The 27154-nt window shown below is 44.5% G+C and overlaps 1 protein-coding gene across 1 annotated transcript in view; it reads right to left on the bottom strand.

The window, feature by feature from the left end:
* Nucleotides 1-27154, bottom strand: part of PRR5L (proline rich 5 like) — a 196213-nt gene that overhangs the window by 14102 nt on the left and 154957 nt on the right. The window contains exons 4-6 of the mRNA XM_049779994.1: nucleotides 25106-25154; nucleotides 7294-7351; nucleotides 1735-1826 (exon numbers count right to left, since the gene is read on the bottom strand). Coding sequence (XP_049635951.1) covers nucleotides 1735-1826; nucleotides 7294-7351; nucleotides 25106-25154 — 199 coding nt within the window. The remainder of the gene's footprint in view (nucleotides 1-1734; nucleotides 1827-7293; nucleotides 7352-25105; nucleotides 25155-27154) is intronic.

Below are 27154 nucleotides of genomic sequence, written 5' to 3'. Positions count from 1 at the left end.
GTCAGCCTGGCAGTAATGGGTCTATAGTGGAATGGTCCAGCTTGGAAGTTCCAGGAGACTCCAGCCAGGACTATACCCATCATATCTGGGATATTAGCAATCAAATTTAAGCAAGTCCTTACATTTGCTCAGCTTGGGCTCTTCTAAGTTATCTATCTCCCTTGTCCTTTTGACCTCCATTTATTTATTTATTTATTTATTTATTTATTTATTTATTTATTTATTTATTTATTTATTTATTTATTTATTTTGGTTTTGGGGTCATAGTTGGCAGTGATCAGGGGTTACTCCTGGCTCTATGCTCAGAAATCGCTCCTGGCAGGCTTGGAGGACCATATGGGATGCCGGGATTCGAACCACCATCCTTCTGCATGAAAGGCAAACGCCTTACCTCCATGCTATCTCTCTGGCCCCTTGACTCTATTTCAAAGAACTCCAAATATGTTTTGAGCCTGCATTCATGGCAAAGAAAACATGTGGGCCCTTACCTCAGGTACAAGATCATTGCTAAGGACAATGTGGCTCTTCTGCACCCAGTGCCCAAGCTTGAATGTAGCATCATTAGCTGTGAAGCTCTACTGCCAATGGGAGGGAAGGCCAGGAGTGCCTAAAGCAACACTGAATGGAGATGGAGATGCTTCTACTTTCCTGAGGGTATCAATGAGTGAACCTGGCATACCAGAGACCCTTTTCTGATCCAGCCACTGTTTGTCCTACAAGCAGTATCTCAGGAGTGCCAATGGGAATTGGGAAGATTGGTAGAAGCAGCTGAGGGCCCAGAGGAAGAAAGCTAAATACAAGCTGTTTGCCTTTTACTCAAAAGCTCTGAATCTTCAAATGAAGTGTTGCATGTTCTGAGCAGCACAAGGCTTTGATCTAAAACCACAGGACTGATTCCAGGTCACTGTTCTTTCTATATAAAGTGACCTCTCATCTGCAGGGAACTCTGATCAAGTCCAAAGATCATTGTTCCTTGCCCACAATTTAGGAACTATAGGACACTGCTTGAAAATTGTGCTTCAAGGACCAGGGGTGTACCTCTGAGGTCTAGATATATGACTGACAAGAATGAAGCCTGGGGTTTGACTCCTGGTACCAAATCCTACCTCTAAAAATTTGTGCTTTGAAGGGCCAAGGAGATAGTACATTGGGTAGTACCTTGCCTGCCTTCACCCCCATTGATCGCTGGCACCCCATATGGTTCCCCCAACTGAAGGTCATTCTATACTCCTGGTAATGCTCAGCCTGGCAGTAATGGGTCTATAGTGGAGTGTGCTAACCTGGAAGCCCTTCAGGAGTGATCCCTGAGCACAGAGCCAGAAGTGCTCTGAACATTTCCAGGTGTGAGCTTGAGACAAAACAAACAAATCTGTGCTTAAAAAAAAAAGAAAAAAGAAAAAAGTGGGGGATGTAAGGAGGGGAAAAAAGGAATGGGGGATAAAAGTTTCCTTTCTCCATCTTCTCTACTTCTAAAGAGAAAGAAAACAAACCACTTGAGAATATAAAGACATATGCAAAACCAAGAGGGTGAGGAGAGCTGACAAATTACTAGTTATGGAGACACTCTTCTCTGCTAAATATAAATCAAGAGAGCTCCTCCAACTGGCTCAGTTGCCAACTCAAGTGCCCAAGCGTCTCGTCTCCCTCCAATCACCAGGAGGCCCCGGCCTGTCAAGGCCAAGAAAACACACAGACTGCTGAGGCAGCAGGAGGCTGTTGCCCAGTGAGACTGACCTGAACTGGATAAAATATTGCCTGCAGGGTGGGGAGGGTCTCAGTGAAGAAGTGGTCCCAGACTTCAGCCAGAACCTCAATGCGATTTTCACCTACATGAGGGCGAGAGGTGAGAGGGAAGAAAGAGAAGAACTTGTCATTTCTTGTAGGAGAGGCAGGAAGGCAGTGCCACATGATTGGAGCATTTTGGGAGTGGGGGGTCACAGGGCAGAGAGCTTATTCCTTGCAAGTGACCTAGAATCGATGAGTTATAACAGGAATGGTGAAATTGTATGGGAAGACTCAACTGGACAAAGATAAGTGTTGCCTCTGTTGCCCAATCCAGAAAAGGGAGCCACAATTTGCTAATCTCGGAATAATTGCTCTCATCTTGAGCCTGGCCACATTGTCAGACATGGTACAGGTAAGTGAAACTGAGGCTGTTCATCTGTAAGGTATTTCAGGGAGAGACAATTGCTCTGTTTTCATAGGTTATAGAAAACCAAGCATCTTGTTCAAATCCACACATCTAGAAGGTGTGGTTGGAGTCTCCAACCCATCATCTTGATATGTACAGTATTATTTTATTAATTTTGGCCTTGGAGCCACACCCCAAGTGCTCAGGGCTTACTCCTAGATCAGTGCTCAGTAATCATTCCTGTTGGGGCACAGGGGACCATATGCTGCACTGGGAATTGAACTGGGGTTAGCTGTGTGCAAGGTAAGTGCCTTAGACCTTGCACTATCTTTCCTTTAAATATTTTAATAATTTTTAAATTTATTTTGAATCACCAAGAGATACAATTACAAAGCTGTTCATGGTTGACTTTCAGTTAGATAATGTCCAATACTCATCCCTTCACAGGTGCACTTTTCCCATCACCAATGTTCCCAATTTTGTTCCAGCACCCTTTCTCTCTCTTTCTCTCTTTCTCTCTCTTTCTCTCCTTCTCTCTTTCTCCCTTTCTTCCTTCCTTCCTTCCTTCCTTCCTTCCTTCCTTCCTTCCTTCCTTCCTTCCTTCCTTCCTTCCTTCCTTCCTTCCTTCCTTCCTTCCTTCCTTCCTTCCTTTCTTGTTTTTTTTGGGCCACACTCGGCGGTGCTCAGGGGTTACTCCTGGCTATCTGCTCAGAAATAGCTCCTGGCAGGCACGGGGGACCGTATGGGACACCAGGATTCGAACCAACCACCTTTGGTCCTGGATCGGCTGCTTGCAAGGCAAACGCCACTGTGCTATCTCTCCGGGCCCTCCCTCCCTCCCTCCTTCCTTCCCTCCTCCTCCTCCTCCTCCCTCCCTCCCTCCCTCCCTCCCTCCCTCCCTCCCTCCCTCCCTCCCTCCCTCCCTCCCTCCCTTCCTTCCTTCCTTCCTTCCTTCCTTCCTTCCTTTCTTGTTTTTTACATTTTTTTTGTATTTTTGATGGCCACACCCAGTGACACTCAGGGGTTGCTCCTGGCTATTCACTCAGAAATCTCTCCTATCTTGAGGGACCATATGGAATGCTGGGGATTGAGCCCAGGTCAGTTCCAGGTCAGCTGCATGCAAGGCAAATGCCCTACTGCTGTGCTATCTCTCCAGCTCCCCCATGGTAAGTTGATTTTTGATAAAGGAGCTAAAAAATGTGAAGTGGAATCAAGGATGCCTTTTCAACAAGTGGTGCTGGAAAACCTAGTCAGCTACATGCAAGAAACTGAACTCAGGCCTCTTCCTGACACCAGGCACAAAGGTCAAATCAAAATGGATTAAAGGCCTTGATATCAGACCTCACACTGTATGTTATATAGAGGAAAATACAGGCAGAATACATCATGACATTGAAGTTAAAGATATCTTCAAGGATGAAACACCAGTGACCAAATGAGTAGGAATGAACAAATGGGACTGCATTTAATTAAGAAGCTTCTGTACCTCAAAGGAAAAGAGAACCAGAATAAAAAAGACCACCCACGGAATGGGAGAAACTATTCACCCAATAACCAACTGATAAAGGGTGAATATGTAAGACATATAAGGCACTAGTAGAACTTAACAAGAACTAAAAATTTTCTGTCCCTTATGTGCAATTCTGTACTGTTGTGCAATAATAAAGACTCTGGCTTTTTATCCTGCATTTGAGCTGTCAGTTGAGGGAACACCAGGGGGTTGGAAACTATCACCTCCACCCACTGCCCCGTGGGAGTCTACATTCATTTATAAAACCTAGAGCCCACCTCCCAATCGGGTGCCTCCTTTCACCCCCAGAATCAGGAAGTCTGATCAATCTATAGTTAGGCAACACCCCCAACTGAGTTGCACAAAAACCACCCATAGCCTCTGGAAGACTGTGTAGGGAATTTTGCACCTGCTGGAAGACTCACGTGAGCAGAGTGGGGCTGCTTAATGACCTAGATAGCAGAACTGATGGGCACTGTCGTGCTCATCTGTAGCCCCGAAACTGGGTCAGCCAAGATTAGACGCTGAGAGATGCATCTGGTAACATGCTGCCATTCCACCAAGCAAGCCTGAAAAGATTCATTTAGCATCTTCCATCTAGTCATTTAAAAGCTGGCTGGGAGTGCAGACAGAACAAAGGCATGGCCAGTAGCTGGCAGGGCCACAGACAGGCATTTCCTAAAAGGTTAGAGCACATCCCTTTCCTCCAAAAAGTACCAGATGCACTTTGCTGGAATAGCGCCTCTGTCTTGCCTTCCTTGTCTGTGCTCATCAACACTGTGTCACTGAGGGTTGGGAATGTTGATCAATCAATTTTTAGAAATCTTTAAATGAATAAATAAATGGCACGTATCAAGAGCCTAGATTTTTGCAAATTCAAGGGGCCGGAAGGAGTTTCCCATTTAAACTTAAATAGGAGACAGGACAGAGCACTAAATAGTTCAAATATTTTCCTTTGCTTTTTAGAATTCAAAACAGTAATAGAAAGCCTTCTAGAACATACATGCTCAGCTGGGCTGGGGAGAATCTCCTTTTCCTATCTCTTCAGCTTCTTCTAGATTCCTCTCTGCTTTTAGACCCTAACCCCGTGGGTTATATTTCAGCCCCTCACATTCACCAGGCTTCCTCATGCCACAGGACCTTTGCATATGTTATTCATCTCTCTCTCCTCATTTCCTAACACACACCCATTGTCCTTTTCAGTTTCAGCCAGCCAGAGCATCATTTCCACAGAAAATGTCTTCTCTTAAGGGGTACAATCCCTTTCTAACAGATTACAATTTGTATCCCTTTTTCTGATACCTTGCTGCATTTAGAAAGCATTTGATTATTATTGAGCTGGAAACTCTATGTGGGCCTGTCCTCGTAGGATTAGTCATTAGTGTTTTACACTATCCTGTTTGCATCCTGGTGTGGAGTAGCTGAGGAGGATTTCAGTGCATGGATGAATTATCATCCTCTCTTCAAATGGAGACTCTATTTGCTACAGGGAAGAATTAGAGAAGCTAAAAAGGATCATCTGAAATGTAATTAAAACCAAAGGAACCCAAGACCTAAATACCCCAGAGGAGCAAAGGTTCTTCCTGTTCCTGAATGAGTGTCCTTATCATAAACCTTCCACTACAAAGACAAGCAGAGACCAGTCTTGCAGAAGGGGAAGAGGAATCTGCAGGTCAGAGCTAGAGTTTACTCCTCACCCGCCAGTTGGAAGGTACATGAGAGGATCCTGGCACCCCATAGCCTTAAGGCAACTCCCTGGAATCTATGGCTAATTACTAGCTGACAAGTGATGGAAAGTTTTGGAAAGTGTTCAGAGAAGAACATCAGACACACTCGGGCTAACAAAACAAGGTGGCCCTGGGGAAGAAAATGTTAAAGGAAGGAAATTACTTCATCCCCAGAAATAGTCCACGAATCAAGAATGCAACTCCAGACAATGAGGCGAGGGGACCCAGAAAGAAGATTCTAGTTGGCTGTCCTAATGCTACAGGAGTAGATTGCCCAGGGCATGGAGTACAAGAAATTCTTCTTTAGCCAAGGTCACTAATGCGCTGAGAAGATTAAGGAGCTTAGTATAGCCATAAGAGAGCAATGTGAAGAGAGAAACTCTGAGTTTCCACCAGCCGTGGACAGCACAGCCATGGGTCACAAGGGCCAGGACTGCAACTTGCTCAGCAGCAAGATGGAACCCATTAGGGGTTTCCAAATATTTTAAAAATTCTTTCTTGGGGGCCGGAGAGATAGCATGGAGGTAAGGCATTTGCCTTTCATGCAGAAGGACGGTGGTTCAAATCCTGGCATCTCATATGGTCCCCCAAGCCTGCCAGGAGCGATTTCTGAGCATAGAGCCAGGAGTAATCCCTGAGCGTTGCTGGGTGTGACCCAAAAACTAAAAAAAAAAAAAAATTTTTTTTTCTCAGAGTTATAGTGCATAAAATATTCTAGCAAAGATATTCTGGAAGAGCATTTCTCACTTTTTTGTTGTTTTATTTATTTTAGGGAGCCATACCTGGAGATGCTCAGGGCTTACCTCTAGCTCTATGCTCAGGGATCATTCCTGGTAGGACTTGGGGAATTGTATGGGATGCCAGGGATCAAACTTGGATCAGAAGTATGCAAGGCGGGCTGGAGCGGTGACGCAGGCAGTAGGGTATTTGCCTTACACGCACTAACCTAGGATGGACCTCAGTTCTATCCCCTGGCATCTTGAATGGTCCCCCAAGCCAGGGGCGATTTCTGAGCACACAGCCAGGAGTAATCTCTGAGCCCCTGAGTGTCATCAGGAATGGCCCAAAAAAACAAAAACAAAACAGAAGTATGCAAGGCAAAGTGCCCTACCTGCTATATTATGTAGCCTCTCCTGAAACACTTTAAATAAGATGGCACATCTAAAACACATAAATAACCTCATTAATTTCCCACTAAATGCCAATTAGTTAGTAAATGATTTGGTCCTGCTCCCACCTCCTACTCAGTGCCTATCTATCTAGTTCTTTAGGTTCAAAACTCCTTTTTAGGGTGGTGTGGTGGTGTTGAGGTTACACCCTGTGGTAGAGCTATTCTTGGTGCTGTACTTAGGGGTAACCCCTGGCAGTGCTCAGTGGATTGGCATTGCGTGAGGACAGGCGATGCAAGAACCTCACTTCCTGTATACCATTTCTCTGGCCTTATGGCTCTAAATAAAGTCTTTTAAGTCAAAGCAGATCCTATTATGTGGGTGTCTGCATCACCTCACATCTCCCAGAAGAGCAGGCCTCCTGTTGTGCATGATCTCAAGGAATATAGAAAATCAAAGGCCACTAGGAAAAAGTCTGGCCTAGACCACAGAGACAAGCAAAGCAGCATGTGCAGAATAATTTATCCCATCAAAGGAGACCACCAGCACATACGCCATGAACAGCCCCACCACCCACTGTTCACTGAAGTCTCCCAAAGCCACTCAGTCTCACTTTAGTTCTCCAATGCAGCTCTGATTTGCACCGTCCCGAGTGCAGACTCAAACCCAAGTGCTGCCGCCTCCTGGAGAAGAGCCATGGGGCTGACTCATTCCGTTGGAGTGGGCCTCTTTTGGATGAAGCCTTTCAGCTGTCTAAACATCAAAGGCTGAGTCACAGGAGGGGCCCCTGGTCTAGGATGGCTGCCTGGTACTTGCCTTCACACAGCTTAATCTTCTCCTCCACAAACAACAGTCCTTTTGCAAGAAGCTGGTTCTGCCAAGAGAGAACAGAGAACACAAGAGTTGAGCGACTTTGCAGTGTGACAAACCCTCTTCCACTTCCAGTGGGCGAAGGCTCAGAGTTTTAGCACTTGTGTGCTAATCATGCTTCCAAGTTCAAGGAGCTTTTCTGTCCTCTGGGAAAGCCAGGACTACGGAGAAAACAGGGAGAGAGCTCATAGCAAAAAAGCAAGAAAAATGCCAACCTTCACAGTTACCCTCATCCCTCTAAAAAGGGAAGGATCAGTCACCCGTTAGCTCTGGCTGAATAGGAATGTTTTTCATATCCTAATTCTCAACTCAGAAGAGAGAAGCAATATGCAATTATGTATAAATAAAAGAAGAGATAATAAATGGAGTGAGTCATGCTCAAGTGCAAGAGACAATGTACACGGGGGCTGGAGAGATAGCATGGAGGTAAAGCATTTGCCTTTCATGCAGGAGGTCACGGGTTCGAATCCCGGTGTCCCATATGGTCCCCCGTGCCTGCCAGGAGCAATTTCTGAGCCTGGAGCCAAAAATAATCCCTGAGCACTGCCGGGTGTGACCCAAAAAACACACACACACACAAAAAGAGAGAGAGACAATGCACAAAATCTCAGACAGCATTGAATGGCAGCTGTGCCATTTAAAGTGACCCAATTCTTGCACTGCTGCCTTCCCCAAGTCTCTCCACTTAGTCCCTCTTTCAGGAGGCTGCAGCTGGTCCTATCAAGACAGAACCCCAGTTCTGCACCAGTCACAGCTCAGTGAGCATAGATAGTCTGAGGCCTCTCCACTGATTTCCCATTATCAGATTATCAAAGGTCTCCAAGTAGGGGGTGGAGGGCCTGAGGTGATATCTATCTTGCCCAAACAACAAAACCACAATGCATTGCTTCCTGTTCTCCCTTATAAACCCTAATAATCACCAGTGAGTGAGGGGAAGGGGAGGGTATCAAACAGGAATTCATGCTGTAGCTGGGTTACTTAATTGTTCTTCTTCTTTTTTTTTCTTACATATCTTTATTTAAGTACCATGATTACAAACATGTTTGTAGTTGAGTTTCAGCCATAAAAAGTTTTCCCCCTGGGCCCGGAGAGATAGCACAGTGGCCTTTGCCTTGCAAGCAGCCGATCCAGGACCAAAGGTGGTTGGTTCGAATCCTGGTGTCCCACATGGTCCCCCGTGCCTGCCAGGAGCTATTTCTGAGCAGACAGCCAGGAGTCACCCCTGAGCACTGCTGGGTGTGGCCCAAAAACCAAAAAAAAAAAAAAAAGTATTCCCCCCACCAGTGCAGACTTCCCACCACCCATGCCACCCATCTCCCTACTTTATTTTTCTAAGTCTTCAATTCCTATCTCTATTAGGTGGCACAAGGCTAGCAACAGCCTAAAGTTCTTGTAAGAATTAATCATTATAAACATATATTGGCTAGTTTATGTCCTTAGTAACCAGTAGAAGTAGAATTGCTCTCTTGGTCCAATTATTTTCATAAAAGAAGTGGGAGGAAGAGTCAGTAGTAAACAGGCCTACATCAAATGTATTAAAATACATTTATCAAAGTACTATCACTTTACTATTGCCTTCCATCACTAATATTTATAAATCGTATTTGAGATAAGCGGCTACAATTCACAGGACATCTAAATTTTTTTAAAGGCCACTATTTAGTTTTGACATGACAAATGGACTCTACTAATCCATGTTAAGAGTGATATCTGGGTCGAAAGGGATAACACAGTGGTTAGGGCATTTGCCATGCATACAGCTTTCTCAGGTTCAATCCCCAGCATTCCATATGGTCCCCCACGCCTGCCAGGAGTGATTTCTGAGTGCAAGATCAAGAATTACCCCTGAATGCCACCAGGTGTGACCCAACCCCCGCAAAAAGGCATGGATGACCAAAACAGAGTGCTAACTGTTCCAGTGATATATATGGCAGTATATAATTTTCATTAAAGAAAAAAAAATTCAAATTCTTTTGCAAAGAATTATGGAAAAAGATGGGTAATAAAGGCAAAGCTCTTAGTGGTGTTTCTAGGTGAGCAAGTGAATTCCAGTAGCTTTTGGATCTGAAAGCCAAAGCTCCTGGGGCTAACTTCAGGCTGAGAGATGGTTGAGCAGGACAGAAGCAACTGTGACACGTTTGCAAATGGTCATTGTGCCACTGAAAGCTTCTGAGGGAAAAAAGTCTCAATTGGGACATGGAGTCTCTGCTCACTGACCTGCATGAAGTTCCCTGAATGCCCTTCCATCCCTCTGTGATGGGCTCCTAAGCCTTTTACTCTATCGCCACTTCTAATCTCAACATTGTTGCCCAGCCTTCTTCCAAACCAACTTGACAAACCCTTTTGAACTTCCTGTTTCTAAGAGATTCAGAAATACATCTGCAGCCCATAGACTCCAATATAAACAGCCTGAACAATTCCGTTCCACCACTGTGGGGAAACTGAGGCACTGAGACAATCTAGTCCAGATCATACCATGAGTTAGGAATTGAAAGCTGTTTAGACTCCTGAGGAGAAGAGTGAGGACCATGTCTTTGTTTGTTTGTTTGTTTTTCGGGCCCACACCCGTTTGATGCTCAGGGGTTACTCCTGGCTAAGCGCTCAGAAATTGCCCCTGGCTTGGGGGGACCATATGGGACACCGGGGGATTGAACCTCAGTCTTTCTTTGGCTAGCGCTTGCAAGGCAAACACCTTACCTCTAGCACCACCTCGCTGGCCCCGACCATGTCTTTATTTAAGAAGGCCACACCCAGCAGTGCTAACTCCTGACTCTGCGCTCAGAAATTATTCCTGACCGACTAGGGGGACCAAATGGGATGCTGGAATAATACCTGGGTCCTCCGCGTGCAAGGCAAACACCCCACCCTCTATACTATTGCTCCAGCTCCGAGTACTTTTTTTTTTTTTTTTTTTGGTTTTTGGTTTTTGGATCACACCCGGCAGCGCTCAGGGGTTACTCCTGGCTCCATGCTCAGAAATCGCTCCTGGCAGGTTTGGGAGACCATGTGGGATGCCGAAATTCGAACCAATGACCTTCTGCATGAAAGGCAAATGCCTAACCTCCATGCTATCTCTCCAGCCCCCCCCCCCCCAGTATCATTTCTTATGCTAGTTCCATTAACTCTGTAAATTGTGCCTAGAACATAACATGCTAATATTCACTGAGTGTATATACTGTTTCATTTGGTACTAAAGGCCTTTTTGGTTGGAAATCAGGGTTCTACACTCAGCTGCATTCAGAAGCTATTTCTAGCTCTGGATCAGGCATGACCCCTGACTATGGTCAGGAGACTATATGTAGTGCAGGGATTTGAATTGGGTTAGTAAGATATATGGCAAGCCTTAATTCCTGTCCTATCTCTCTGGCCCCATCATTTTGTGCTTTAGGAAATCAAGACAAGAGATTTTGAGGGTGGGTTAGGCCACACTTGGATGTGCTCAAGGCTTACTCTTCTCTCTGCACTCAGGGATCAATCTTGGCTATGCTCAGGAGACTATCTGGAACTATCAGGAACCAGGAATTAAGCATAAACCAGCTGCCTGCAAAGCAAGCACCCTAACCATTGTACTATTTCACCAGCCTTTTAAAAGACTATTAAGAGGGGAATGAGATGGTACAGGATCCCTAAATTTATTTTCTTTATTTGATAAAGATGACATTATATCTGGAGAGACAACATTTTTGAAAGGGTCTAAGTTTTCTTGTTTTCATTTCTAGTAATTTTCCCTTCAAGATACATTTCTTTGGAGGAAGGGGGTGGTTGTTTTTAAGGGAAAATAAAGTTATTTGCGTGTGTTATGGAGAAATGGAAAAGAAAACATTCAGTTAAAAATTCTCACAATATGGGGCCGGGCGGTGGCGCTGGAGGTAAGGTGCCTGCCTTACCTGCGCTAGCCTAGGAGACGGACCGCGGTTCGATCCCCCGGCGTCCCATATGGTCCCCCAAGCCAGGAGCGACTTCTGAGCGCATAGCCAGGAGTAACCCCTGAGCGTTACCGGGTGTGGCCCAAAAAAAAAAAAAAAAATTCTCACAATATACAGCATGGAAATTCTGCAGCTGGTACGGAAATAACAGTAATCAAACCTTGGGGTTAGAAGGGGCCTCAAGGATTGTCTAGCTGCTCTCTCCCTCCTGTGGTGGAAATCAATTGGACACACACAGCTCTGATGGTATTTAGGTGAACCTTTTTTCTAGGAAGCTAAAGCACTTTTCAAAAGGCCTCTTGAAGATTTTAATACTGCCAAAGCATTTGTCAACTTTTCTCTTATTTCCATTTGAATGAACTCAGATGAGATGTAGAGACTCTGGCTTAGATTCAGCACAGCTAACAGAATAAGAATTTTGGGGTCAACTAGTCTACCACCACCAGTCCTTTCCTCACAAACATTCTCTACTGTCCACCAAGGCATCTGGGCCCTGTATTCATGCACAACCCCTTAGACCACAGACCATACCGATCTGCTTGGTTGAGTGGACTGATTCCATTCCTGACTTATCTCCTGAGGTTCTCCTTGTTCAAGAGGTCTGAGACTGAGATTTCTTTTTGTCTTTGTGTTATTCTATTTTTTAAATATAATTCTTTCAGTTAAATCATGGTGAGATACACAGCTATAAAGTTGTTCATGATTGAGTTTCAGTCATAGTGTCCAACAACCATCCCTTCAACAAGTGCACATTTCCCATTACCAATGAATCTAGTCCTGCCCTTTCTCCTGCCCTCACCCTGCTAGGGCAGACATTTTCTTCTCTCTCTCTTTTTATCTCTCTCTCTTTCTCTTTCTTACTCTCTATCTCCCCTCTGTGTCTCTCTCTGTCTCTCTCTTTTTTTTAAATAAATTTTTGTTGTGATCGAGGTGTATTACAAGTGTTTCAAAGAATTATTTACGGTACATAGTGACAATGAATGAAAGGCATTCCCACCACCAGTACTGTCCTCCCTCCACCCCTGTTCCCAGCATGTATCCCATCTCTCCCTCCTTAACCCCCCAGAATACTAGTGTAACTTCTCTGTGTCTTTCTCCTATTTTTCCTTTTAGAGACTGGTTTTATTTATTTTTTTCTTTTTTTGGTTTTTGGGCCACACCTAGTGGCACTTAGGGGTTACTCCTGGCTATGCACTCAGAAATTGATCCAGACTTGGGGGACCATATGGAATGCTGGGGGATCAAACCGCAGTCCGTCTTAGGTCAGTGCGTGCAAGGCAAATGCCCTGTCGCTTGCTATTCCACCCAGGTCCCTAGACACTGGTTTTCAATGTTACTAAAGGGATATCACACATATCACTTTACCTCCTTCAGCATCCAGTCATTGTGAGACTGGGATTTAAGGCTTTGCAGCAATTATCTTCAACTCTTCCTATTGTTCTTGTAGGATCTGTATTTTGGAAATTGAGTGAGGTGGACAATGGAAAGTACACCAGGCCTGAGAGTCAGTCAAGTTTCAAGGAACTGTTCCCACCCCTGGTGCCTGGTCTGGCCAGGTCCTCAGTGCTCCACCCCGCTACCACTATCCTCTTATGGAGGTGCAGGCCATGTGGGCAGGCCCAGGCATTGGTACCAGGAGGTCTGGGATAGGCATACACCACTATATCTCTGACTCACTCCATCTCTGGGCTTCATGGGTGCTGGGGAGAAGAGTAGGCCCTCATCTACAACAGGGACCAGCTGAAACCAATGCTGGGGAGACGGCAACTACCTTCCCTGTCCAGCTGTTTCTACATTTGCATTGTCCACTGGGCCCTAAAAACTCAAAGGCCTGCCTTGCTTGCTGACAACTTCACAGAATGAGAGGCTGGCCGAGTGAACAGCAATGAGATTAAGGCTGCTCAAATAAGCTTTTAGAGACCTTTCAAAAAACAGGAAGAAAAAAAGAAAACTTGTTTTGTTTGGAGGTCACACTTCTGGCTTTGTACTCAGAAGTATCTCCTGGTGAGGCTCCGGGAACTGTATAGGGTGTCTGAGATTTCACCCCAGTCAACCGAATTTTTCACTGTACTATTCTCAGGCCGAAATCCATTATTATTTATCAATTCTGCTACCTTGCATTGCTTGTCTTTTAGGGGGTGGGGGATGGAGTGCGTTTGTGGGTCACACTAAGCAGCGCAGAAAGGTTATTCCTGGCTCTGTACTAAGGGATCACTCATGACAGTATTTGGGGAACCATCTTGGTACTGAGGATTCAATCCAGGGTCTCAGCTTGCTTTTCAAAGCGTCTGTTCTCCCCAAATCTCATAGCTGACAAAAGCCTGGGCTTGAAGCTACTGAGTTTATGTGCAGTGAGGTAATGAAGATGGAGTTGTCTGATAACAGACCAGACAAGAAACCCACTTTCTCTCATCCCCTCCCCACCTGAGAGAAAAACACTACTATCTCCTGAGTCTTAAGACCTCAAGCCAAACAATGGAGAAAATAGAGAGCAATTTCTTAGCAAATAACTGGGGCCTTATACTAGGCCCTTTTTACTTATTGGATGTTTGTTTCTGTTTTTGTATTTTGGGGTCACACCCAGTGGCCCTCAGGGGTTACTCCTGGCTCTGTTCTCAGAAGTTACTCCTGGCATGCTTGAGGAACCATATGGAATGCTGGGATCAAACCCAGGTCAATTGTGTACAAGGCAAATGTCCTGCCCACTATGCTTCATTCAAGCCCCCAGGTGTAGTGTTTTAATGATGTGGTAGAAGCATCCAGAAGTAAAAAATAGCTGACATGTCTCCTTTTCTGAAACTTGGAAGAATGGACTACCAGCAGAAAAATGAGGCTCAAATTGAACTGAAAAAATATGGGAATAGGGCAGCAAAGAGAAGAACAATTAGAGTATACAGTGGGATTCCCCAGGTGAATTCCTGGAGGTCATGGTGGCCCCTGATACCACTGGGCCTGAGCAGCACCACATCTTTGGGTCTTGCAAAAAAATACTAACCAGTCACCCAGTACTGCTAGGAGTGGCCCTGCTAGAAATGGTCCCAGCCCTCCCAGTCCCCAGTCCTCCATAAAAAAAGAAAAAAGATGTCTGGAGAAAAGCATTCAAGCCTACTCAGATTTTAGTGGCTCAGAAAGATTCTGTTCAGGAGCCCAAGAGATAATAAAAGGGTTGTATTATAAGAGATAATTTAATCCTTAGCACCACATATAGTACACTGAACCCTGCCAAAAGTAAGCCCTGAGCACATAGCCAGGAGTAAACCCTGAACACTACAGAGTTTCCTCTGAGTGTCATCAGGCATCCTGTGAACTGGCACTAATCAGCAATCTCACTTTGGGCGTTGCTTTCATGGACAATTGCGTCCATAACAGTTCCTGTTACTCCTCTGAGCTAGGGTGGACATCACCTCTGTTTCCCCTCCGGTGTCTTTGAAAGGACAATGACTATCTCTAAGGATGTCTCTATTTCCTGTGAACCTGGATGCCTTCCTGGAGAAGCAACAGAGACTTATAATAAACATGAAACACCCCCAGGCTCAGAAAGCTTCTAGTAAACCAACCTTGGTATGTGGGGAAGGAGGGATGTGGTGGGTGGGGATGAAACCAAAGAAAAATCCCCAGATGGAGGCAGAACATTATAAACCTGCTACAAGCTACTAATTGTTCTTTTAGCATCACTTTACAGCATATTGAGAAGGTAAATGGGGAACTTTTAAGGAAAGTTATTTTACAAGGAGGCAAAAAAGTAGTGTTTTGCTGAATACTAAAAAAAAAAAAAAAAAGGTAAATAACAATGTCATTTTGCTTTTTGATGTTTTCCCATTTTATTTTTCCAGGGGTTGTGGAGTACAGAATCTACTCCTGGCTCTGTGCCTGCCTCATTCCTGGCAAGAGTGCTCAAGGGACCAGACGGAGCGTGAGTATGCAAGGCCTTAACCACTGTCCAATGAATCTGAATGAACCACTTTAACTTTTTTTTTTTTGGGGGGGGGGTCACACCTGGCAGCGCTTAGGGGTTTCTCCTGGCTCTGCACTCAGAAATCACTCCCGGCAGGCACGGGGAACCATATGGGATGCCAGGAGTCGGACCAGGGTCTGTACCAGTCAGCCGCATGAAGGTAAACGTCCTACCACTGAGCTATCTCTCCGGTCCTCCATTTTAACATTCTTATATAAAAATCCCTGATATTTTTCTTCCATGTGAAAATGGCCTTGTGTGAGCTATAATCTACCTTTTTCTTGTGATAGAACCAAAAGTTTTCTTCTCTGAGCCTCTCAGTTGCACTATCTACCAAGAAATTAGCAGCAGATTCTGTCACCCTAAAACTCAGGAGAAGACTGCAAAGCAGCAATACTCAACAGAATAGGCAGCAGAAGTGGGGAGCACCTGCTAAAACATCAGTTTGCTCAGACCCTCATTCCTCTGTGTCAGTCTCAGTCTGAAGTGGGAACCTGAGAACTTGTTTTTCCAGCATATTCCTGGAAGGTATAGAAGCTGTTGCTTGGGGGAGTACTTGTCAAACAGTGTTTGGGAACCAAGCCCAGCACACTGTTCTTAAATAGATTCACCACCAATCCTCTGACTGTTTCTGTCTGGCTCAGAAAAAGGTGTGCTGTGCATGGAACAAAGATTCCTTGGCCCTTCCACATTGTTTACTTCTTACATTCTTTACTTATAGAGAGCCCCAGATTGCTAAATGTTCTTACATATTTGAATAAAAACTTTTCAGTGCCTAGCTCTACCTACCTTCTTTCCCATCTGCTGCCTCATGTGCAGGAAACCACACAATTTCATACGTAATGGATTCCTGAAAAGGCATACTGGTGCAGGAAGAGAAGCATGAGCTAAGGAGTTCTGTTTCAACGAGCTAAAGAAAGGATGATAAAATCCCTAATTACACCTCATCTTCTGAACTCATCTTCGGATGATATATTTTCAGCATTTTGTACCTACATGCTCCTTTTTTGTAATAACTGAATGTTCAATAACCTACATCCAATGAGGCTAAAGATTTGCCATTTCAGCGCACCTCTGGCTTTCATCTCTATCTCAATTACATGAAGAACTATGGTCATCAATTTCAAGACTCGCTTTTCCTTTTATCACTGTAAAATTTGAGAAGTATGATAAAAATTATTCAAGTAATTGCATGAAACTCAAGTAACCGACGAGGAGATGAAATACAGCAGCTCTGTAGGTGGATGGATAATGGCGGGCTGGAAGAATGTTCCACAGAGAGGAACTGGGAATTAACGGGGTTCTTCCCACACTCTCTCAACTAGCAACATCCCAATTTTGTCCCCTTTTGGTGGACAAGGGAAACATCTAGGTCAGTCCAATGTTTTGTAATTTTTATTTTGTTTTGTAAATTTTTTGTAAATTTTGTATATTCAGAATGTTTTGTGTATTTTCAGAATATACTTTCCTTGCAGACACAGGAAGATCCAAAATGCAACCTTTAATCATGTTTTCACCAAAACCTCTTCCACCCCTTCTCTCTGAGGTCTCCTTCCCAATTTAAGACCTGTGTGCTGTGTGCCAGAAACCCACGTTATTATCAAAGTCAAGCAGGTGAGGGTTACCACTTATTACCCTTTTCCCATTTGGGGGAATTGCTTGCTCTCACTTGAATGCGATTGAACATAAAGGAGTTGCAACTTTGATTCCCTAATGCCATCAGAATTTGGAAGTTAAAAAAATGTTACCATATTTTCCGGCATATAAGACGACTTTTTTTTTTTTTTTTTTTTTGGTTTTTGGGCCACACCCTGTGATGCTCAGGGGTTACTCCTGGCTATGCGCTCAGAAGTTGCTCCTGGCTTCTTGGGGGACCATATGGGACACCGGGGGATCGAACCGTGGTCCGTCCTAGGCTAGCGCAGGCAAGGCAGGCACCTTACCTCCAGCGCCACCGCCCGGCCCCCATAAGACGACTTTTGAAACAAAAAAAGTCAACCGAAAATCGGGGTCGTCTTATATGCCGAGTATATCCCGAAAAGTGTTTCAATGTGCCCCTAAACGAAAATTGTCTGAATATTGCCACAAAATGAATTTTCCAACTCGATCCTGCACCAATCACTGCAAGACTGCTCGGACTGCCACTCTAACTCAGCCAATCCAAGTAGGCTTTTTATGCATGCAAATTAGACACTGTTCTGGAACTGAATCTACACTGTCAAAAGCCTGCTCAGATTGGCCAGAGTCAGAGAGGAAGTCTATTACGTAGAACCTTTGAACCTTTGCTTGTTGTGATTGGCTCACTGTGGTACAGACAGTTGCAGCACAGGAACGTTCTGTCTGATACAGCGAATATAGGCCTAAACCTATGTTTTAACTGCAAAATTAGGGGGTCGTCTTATACGCCAGCAAATACGGTATTGGCTTCCCATTTATTTATTTATTTATTTATTTATTTATTTATAATCATCTTTCTAGCATGTCAGACGGATTCTTCTTATGAGTCTTATTTTTATTCCTAGAAAAGTGTGTTTTTTCTGGGTCATTTTTTCAGCCATAGTCCTCTAAACACATCTCTGGTTAACACATGCCTGTAATGTTCACCTTCCTCCCCTGTTGGACTCCTTGAAATGCCTCCACTGCTATCACCTTTATTCTCCACCCAACACAGGCCCTTCCTCTGGATCTCCTCTCCTCTCCATCTTATATTGAGCCTGAACTGAATCTTCACTGATCCTGATGAGTGAAGGGAAACCAGCTTCTTGGGTCTCATGCAGATATGAATGTCAGTGGGAAAGCTTTCACCACACCCCCAACCCATCCATGGCCTCAGAGCCCTGAGGCTGGCTTATTTCCTCTTCTCCCAAACACTCTTTCATTCAGTCACTGTTTCTGGCCAGAGTTTACTGCACCCAGGCAAAAACTAGCTCCAAAGAAAGAAAGGAGATTGCATTTACAGGCAGTGGGAAAATACTTTTGAGCAAAGCCAACACAGCCAGAAGGTGCTATCCACACAGTTCCCTGCTTCTCCTCCCTCTCGGAACCATCAAAGTGCCTCATTAGGCCCTAACAAAACCCAGAGTATTTCATATTCTCATCCAAAAGGCGAAGGAATCAACCATTCATCAGAACTGTGGCCAGGATAGAGATTTCCTCCTTGGAATCCTTGTTTTCCTTTTTGGCACAATTTGAAAATAGCCAAAGAGGAAGAATAGCTACTAGAAATGTCAAAAGTTTTTCTGGCCATGTGTCATGGAGATCTCTCTATGCTTGACAAAGTGCCTGTCCTCTTCGTGAAGTAGATCAGCCCTGTCCTCACCTGCCTCGGCCTGGTCATTTCTAGCACACCACACAGGAGATCTTTTTAGCAGTTTTTCTATAAAAGAGTAAGACTATATTCACTGCCAGAGACAGAGCCATAGATCTGACAACAGAGATGCCAGTGGTCTTTGGATTGGTGTGGTTAATGGTTCCCAAGAGCAATGGAACTCACAGTTAATGCAGGTGGACCATTCCTCCACAGGAAGAATCCACTCTTCACCTTTTCCAGCAACCACATGGGTCCCACCCTCCTGGAAAAATGCTCCCATTAGTCCTAACTTTCCTCTCTCCATCCTTGCTATAGAAGTATTTCCTAGAATCTGACCTTCCCCTTTTCTGAGAAGGGGGTTTGGGATCACACCACACTATACTCACAACTTAGTCCTAGCTCTGAGCTTGGGAACCACTCCTGATTACATATGGTACTAGAGATGGAACTAGAGTCAACTGTATGTGAGGCAGACAACTTACCCATTGGACTATATCTGCATTCTCCCTTTTTAAATGAATTATAATTGATTTATCATTGGCTTATAAAACTATACACTTGGGTAAGTATAGCTTCAGGTCTACGTGGATATGTGACATCCCCCTATACTCCAGTACCATGACACTATCAAAATGAACCTATGGTCCACTCCTAATATTTTATTCTCCTTTTTATCTTGATTATATCAGTTGAATGTGAAGGCTAAATTTTTTTTTCTTGAGAAACCGTCCCTCTGATTTCCCTCCTCAGATACAGAGTTCTTCTCAATAGGGCCTAAGAATCAACCCATGTCCCTAAAATGTTAAGTAAGACTTTCTAAATCAAACCTCTCTCATGTGGCCATAATCATGCCACAACATGCATTTGTTTTGTTTGAGTTTTGAGCCACACCCAGAAGTACTCAGGACTTACTCTTGGCTTTGTGCTCACGGATCATTTCTCATAGACTTGGGGGACTATATGGGGTGACAGGGATCTAACCCAGGATCTAATGAACACCTTACTATCACTTTAACCCCCAAGAATTACTATGCTAGTATTCATTTTTCTCCTCCTAGATCTCCTAAACAATGCTCATTTGTGTGTGTGTGGGGGGGGGGGGGGATCCTTCCTAGTCAACCAAACCTGCAATCAGGCCCTTCATGGCCAAAAACCTATTTAGGACCATATATGGTAGTGTTTTGAAAGCCAGGTAGTTCTGGGGACTGATTCCAAGTTCGGGGATAGAATCTGGGTTCAATACCTGCATGTCTGCATTCTAGTCCAGGGGTCTTCAAAGTTTTTAAAGTGGGGGCCGGATTACCGTCCCTTAGAGAGCTGGAGGGCCGGACTATATGAGCTACTAATTTCTACTCACACTGCACATATCTTATATAAATAAAATGAAAACCATTTATAAATAAACAGATCATGCACCAGTATTTCAATGGGAACTGTGGGCCTGCTTTTGGCTAATGAGATGGTCAATGTCCGGTTCCATATTTGTCAAAGCCAGCCGTAACAAGTGATGCAAGTGGGCATCAGTTAATCTTGATCTGGTTGGAGATTTCAGATGTTTCATTCTTGAAAAAGTCTGTTCACAGGCATAAGTGCTACCAAAGATGGTTACCATTTTGAGTGCATGGTTCCGGATATTTGGATATACACTGAGTGTGTATGCTGGCAGGTATCTTGGCAACCAAACAGCGCTCACTGCTGGCGGGCCGGATCAGACTCCTCTGCGGGCCACATGTGGCCCGCGGACCGTAGTTTGAAGACCCCTGCTCTAGTCCCTATACTCTTTACTTCATATCCCCACACTGTTGTTTTTTCTATATTCCTTTTCTTAAGTTACCCACTCATTGAAAACAAACAAGTTGAAAGAGGAATCTAGAACATAATACAATTGGCCAGAATTAGAATGTACTAGAAGGACTAACTAATCAGTCACATGTGGATGGTCTGAGATCCTATTTAGAGTCTGGAGCTAGGACTGGAGTGATAGTACAGTGGCTATGGTGCTTTCTTGCATGAATTTGGATAACCCAAATTCCATATGGTACCCCAAGCCTACCAGGAGTAATCCCTGAGTGCAGAGCCAGGAATTATCTCTGAGCACTGCCAAGGGTAGCTCCAAAACAAAACAAAATAAAGTACTAAGTTGAAAACCAAAATTTGGAAATTTGTGCTATCACTTTCTTAAACCTGGGAGAGCAGGTCTGGAAATGTCAAAAGTCAAGGGACACCCCTGGTTTTTAACATACTAGAGTCGCCCCCCCCACACACACAAATGCTGAAGAGAGGGGCCAGTGAGATGGTGCTAGAGGTAAGGTGCCTGCCTTGCAAGAGCTAGCTAGCCAAGGAAGGACCGCTGTTCGATCCCCTCGAGTCCCATATGGTCCCCCCAAGCCAGGGGCAATTTCTGAGCGCTTAGCCAGGAGTAACCCCTGAGCATCAAATGGGTGTGGCCCAAAAGATCAAAAAAAATGCTGAAGAGAAATAAGGACAGAAAAGGAAATAGGGACTTTCTAACTCCAAGATCTGCTGTGCTTTAGTGCCACCAGCATCCTGCTTACAGTAGCTCACAGATCTGTGGCTCTGTGCCACCTGGAAGTAAAACATCTACTAAAAGCCCCATGTCTGGGATGGCATTCTCTCCTGTCTAGCACCTTGACATCAGAAAAAACCCAGATTCAAAACTGTGAAAACTAGTTTCTACTTCAGAGCTCCAAAGAGGGAATCTCTATTCACCCCACAGTTTCTCTGATTACACCCTTGGTAGAAAGTGGCATGTGGTTATTAGTTAAGCATCTGGCAGGCTTTGTAAGCAGCCTTAACCACCCCCCAAAAACCTCAGGGCTTCCCAGATAAACAAGTCCCCACCCAAACACTCTCCCCTACCAGTCTTAAGGCTGGGTTCCCCAAGGCTAAAAGACAACTGACATTTAAAACCTGATTAAAACCATATCGACTCTGTCTGTGCTAAATGTCAGTGACGAAGGCAGTCGACTGGCAGCCTTCTCCAGAGCTGACTGAAAAACCACTTCTTTGTCATCCATTTAAAACCCACCTCATGGGGCAGAGAGATAGCATGGAGGTAAGGCAATTGCCTCGCATGCCAAGATCAGTGGTTCGAAACCAGGTATCCCCTATGGTCCCCTGAGCCTGCCAAGAGCGATTTCTGAGCGTAGAGCCAGGACTAAACCCTGAACGCTGCCGGGTGTGAACCAAAAACCAAAATAAATAAAGAAATGAATGAATGAGTGAATGAATGAATGAATAAAATAAAAATAAAACCCACTTCACATATAAACCCAAAGCCTAGGAGACCGGAGCGATAACACAGTAGGTAGGGAATTTGCCTTGAACGCAACAGACCTGGCTTCAATATTCAGCATCCCATATTGTCCCCAAGCCGACTAAGAGTGATATCTGAGTACAGAGCCAGGAGTAATCCCTGAGCACTGCTAGGTGTGCCCCCCCCCCCAAAAAAAAAGCAAACAAAAAACCCAAAGCCTCAACAATAAAAACCCACCTCTAAGGATAGTGAGAAAAGAGGGGGAACCAGTGTGCCCTGTGCACCTAGGCCACTGAAATGACCCGTATTTGTGAGGAGTTATCTCTTTATCTTTAGGTGGGTCCCTCCCTTACTTTCAAGGAACTACCAACACTGATCTTCTTCCTCTTTTCTTTAAAGAGCACATAAAAGTATGGGCTGGAGCCATAGTATAACAAGTAGGGCACTTGCCAAGCATATGGATGTCCCAAACTTTATCCCTGGCACCACGTATGATCTCCCTGAGCCCACCAGGAATAATTCTGAAACACAAATTAGGAATAAACCCTGAGCATTGGCTGGTGTTGCAAGTCAGCCCCTGAAGAGGTTGACTGATGGAGGGATGGAGGATGAGGTCTTTCCCCTCCAGCTCCGAGCACGCATCTGCCACCCTGTCCAGCCGACGGTTCTGAGGTGAAATGGTGGGTAAACAGCTCGCAGACAGTCAGGCTTGTGGAAATATTAGCTTTATTCGGTGGACAAGACTAAAGTCCAAGGTCTCAGCCTCAGTTCCAGCCAACCACCCCTCGCCTTCCACAGACCCTTGTTTTTATCCCCCAGAATCAGGCACCACCCAATGGTGGGATCAGATACCAACCAATGGTGGAAGCAGAATCAGGTACCACCCAATGGTGGAAGCAGAATCAGGTACCACCCAATGGTGGAAGCAGAATCAGGTACCACCCTAGGTGTGGGGGCAGAATGCCAGGTCACACCCTAGGGTAGGGCACAATCACGGATCAGGGTAGGGTCAGTAACATAATAATCCCAAAAATATTTACATACACAACAGGTTGGTATGACCCAAAAATTAGGATGGGGAATAGTTCACGCTTCCTGAATCTTAGGAAGAAAAAATTAATGAAAGGATGCCTTCTTTGTGTTCAATATCTAAATGTCTTAAACTTAAATGTCCTAAGCCTAAATGTCTTTAAATGTTTTAAAACATTTATGTTTTCCTTAGATACAGAGCAGTATCACCAACCTGAAATCAAGATGTAATATATTTTTCTGTCATTTTTCCATTAAAAACAGGATGGATCCCATTTTAGAATAATATTCAAAGTTATAAATGTAAAACATGCATTATTCTCTCTTACTCTAAGTCGCTATTCTAAGCACATTATAAATATTTAGTCCTCACAACCCAATAAGGTTAGGTCCTGTTCCCTCTGAGAGGAAAACAACTAGCTGAAACTCATGGGGCCAGCAAGTAACTATGCTGAACACTGAGTCCAGCTACTATTACCCTGTGGACTGTTCTCGAAACCACTCTTCTTTTTTTTTTTTTTGGTTTTTGGTTTTTGGGCCACACCCGGCGGTGCTCAGGGGTTACTCCTGGCTGTCTGCTCAGAAATAGCTCCTGGCAGGCACGGGGGACCATATGGGACACCGGGATTCCAACCAACCACCTTTGGTCCTGGATCGGCTGCTTGCAAGGCAAACACCGCTGTGCTATCTCTCCGGGCCCGAAACCACTCTTCTATGCTGCTACACACAACACACACACACACACACACACACACACACACACACACACAAAATATGGACTTTTGCATGTGTTATTTTATCCCGACCATCCATTAACCACAGGCCCTCTGTTTATTCCTATTTTACAGATGGGAAACTGAGACACAGAGCAGAAATACAGCATGTCCAGAACCTTGTTATAGACTCAGATGTCACTAAAGGTCCTTCTTGTCACCCCAGGCTTCCTGCCCTTCCTTCCCCCACATGGCTCTTGTCTAACTGGGGAGAGTTGAAAGGGGGGCCATCCATAGAGAAGTCAGCCCCAGCCTGAACCAGTGCCCTAGCACTCAGGCCTCACACAACAGTGTTTAAGTAGAAGGCCTGTTAGAGAAGAAAGTCAGTTCTATTTTTACAAAGCCTTGTGGCAAGAAATAACTTGGCATAAAGATATAAAACAACACCCAGTTAGGGGATGGAAGGAATGGTGACCAGAGTTCTCAAAGTGTGGATCCGGCCCTTAGGGGATCACTTTCCACACAGTCAAATCTTTTTTTTTTTTTTTTTTTTTTTGGTTTTTGGGCCACACCCGGTGACGCTCAGGGGTTACTCCTGGCTATGCGCTCAGAAGTCGCTCCTGGCTTGGGGGACCATATGGGACGCCGGGGGATCGAACCGCGGTCCGTCTCCTAGGCTAGCGCAGGTAAGGCAGGCACCTTACCTCGAGCGCCACCGCCCGGCCCCACAGTCAAATCTTTTGTACCCTTATTTTGGTTGCTTTTTTGGATTTGGGCTCCACCCAGCTTACTCTTGGCTCTGTGCTCAGGGATCCCTTCCAGTAGTACTTGGAGAAATAGATTCAGTGTTGGGGATCCAGACCTGTGTCCCCACAAACTAGGCAAGCATCTTATCTTTAGTGCTATTTCTCAGCCCCAAACTCTTTCCTTTATAACACCATTATTTGCATTTTCCTTAACGCCCTCTATAAGTTCACCCTGGTATTTTCCAGAAACTATAGCACAGGTCCTCTCATGTAATACAGAAAGGGAGATATATAAAAGGGTCCAGCTGCCTCTGTGAACTAGAAAGTACAGGGATGAGCAAACAAACAAAATATATCCCCATCAAGTATTGCATGGAAAGACATGGAAAACATATAAAACTCACCAACTTTTTATTTCAATAGCTTTTTTTTTTTAAATCCAAAAATGTTACCAAGGCTAACATGAATAAGCTAGGCTTACATTTCAATGAACTAAGGCTGCAGTGAAAGTGTCTCAGGTATAATTTTTAATAAGGTAAAGAGACAGAGATAAGGAATAAGCTGATAGTTTTTAAAGCTCCTGAGTTCAAAAAGCCTGAGAAGATAATCTTTATAAGAACATGCTCATACTGGCCTCTGGCTCCTTGTAGTCACTGTCCTTCAGAGCCTAGCATGAAGGGATAAAGGACATGTTATTTCAGATGCTGAAGGAATGCCCAGGGGCACAGCTATGGCCATCCCATTAGGCAAAGACTGGTTCCCTCCAGCACAGTAACAAGACACACAGACCCATCTGGCTTACCTGGAAATAGTCGGATATGAACGATCCAAGCTCACTCTTCAGCAGCCTCCTAAGGAGAAAGGAGAACTATCAAACACCATTGATGGTACCATAATTGGCACAGAGCAAGACTAAAGAAACAGGAAACTGGGATGCTTGCCAGGGGTAAAGAGTTGAGGCCCAAGAAGGAAGCACACTTCCCAAGTGTGTTCTGGTAATCCTCTTCCAGCTCCTCTACCCCAACAATGGCTAATGGGGGGAGTGCTAAGGGGTACCCAATAGGTTAGTTTTTACTTCAACACTGTTTCCCAAAATGGGAAACCGCTGCTGAAGGGTGCTGGCAGGATCCAGGGAGGGAGAGTAGTAGTTTCAAGTACAATCAAGGGCACATATTGTTTTGCCTTGAGAAGGTAGATTGGGGAGGAAGGTGGGTAGTCTAAGTCTTTTTTTTTTTTTTCCTATAAAAAGGGGCTGGTAGAGGCTAGAGCAATGGCACTAGAGGTAAGATATCTGCCTTGCAAGCACTAGCCGGTGTCCCATATGGCCTTCCCAAGCCAGGAGCGATTTCTAAGTGCATAGCCAGGAATAACCCCTGAGAGTCAAACAGGTGTGGCCCCCCCAAAAAATTTAAAAAATGGAGGGCTGGTAGCCAAATAAGTTTGAGAAATCAGCTCTACAAGGTGGACTTCTTGAAGAACAGCAGATCTCAATTCAAAGTATTACTAAAGATAGGGCAGGACATCTGACTTCCTATGAAGCTCAAAATTCCTCAAGCAAGCAAGCAAACAAACAAACAAAGGCGGAGAAAGCCCATATTCCCCACATCCATAGGCTTTATGGTTTAAAATGCATTTTATTTTAATTTTTTTTAATTGAGGATGATAAAATATATGTGTTTGGGATGGTAATTATTCTCGCTCCTGACCAGATGAATAAATTAAGGCTCAGTGAGGTTCCATAGTAAGTTCACAGCAGAATGAAAACACAAACCCAAATCTGCATTTCTTCCCATAACTCCAACTGATCCCCTTCCAAATCTACCAGACATTCAATTTTTCCACCATCCAACAGACTGAGCAATCCTTCAAAGGGACTACAGCAGGGTACAGAGACTTAACTTTTTAGACAGTCAATACTTAGGATCTGCCTACTATGAGTGTGGCAGAAGGGAACATCAAGTATGCAGAAGGGAACAAACCAGACACCATCTCTGTCATGCAGTGCCTGTTCTTGCAGGGAGGAATATGAACAGACAGCATTCAAAAAACACTTGAAAAAAAATAGGGCCTGAGAAATAACATGGAGGTAGGGCATTTGCCTTGCATGCAGAAGGACGGTGGTTTGAATCCCAGCATCCCATATGGTCCCCTGAGCCTACCAGGAGCAATTTCTGAGCATAGAGCCAGGAGTAACCCCTGAGAGCTTCTGGGTGTGACCCACTTCCAAAAAAAAAAAAAAACCCACTTGGAAAAAAACAGAAAATGTTCCCCAAAAATATTCAAGAAAAAAATAGAGTTTTGGTAGCACATCTTATCCTTGGGACAAATCATGGAACTATTCCTACTCCCCCCTTTCTTTGTGGGATCCACACTCGGCAGCACTCAGGGCTTACTCCTGGCTCTGCACTCAGAAATCACTCCTGGAAGGCTCAGGAGAACCATATGGAATTCTGGGGATTGAACCCGGGTTAGCTGCTTACAAAGCACTGTGCTATTGCTCCAACCTTCCCTTTTCCCTTTTAATTTAATCTAAAGAAAGTGAAGGAGCTAAAAAGAAAAAAAAATCCCAAATCCAGAATAACTGGCTCTCTAGCACTAGTGAGTGAGCTATCAGGGGATAGTGATGAGGGTGGGGACACAAACTCTTCATGACTTCAAATAAGTTCATTTACTCATGCTACCAATCAAGATGATTAAGAAACAAACACTCAAGCTTCTTTTTTTTTTTCATTTTCAATTAGAAAATTATTTTTAAAAATTGTTTCTTTTGGGGCCGTAGTGGTGGCGCTGAGCGGTAAGGCGGTAAGGCATCTATCTGCCTTGCCGGCACTAGCCTAGCCATGGTTTGATC

This window comes from Suncus etruscus, chromosome 9 (assembly GCF_024139225.1).
Source record: "Suncus etruscus isolate mSunEtr1 chromosome 9, mSunEtr1.pri.cur, whole genome shotgun sequence".
Lineage (NCBI taxonomy): Eukaryota > Metazoa > Chordata > Mammalia > Eulipotyphla > Soricidae > Suncus > Suncus etruscus.
The sequence above is the reverse complement of the archived record's forward strand: the minus strand, read 5'-3'. Positions and strand labels throughout refer to the sequence as shown.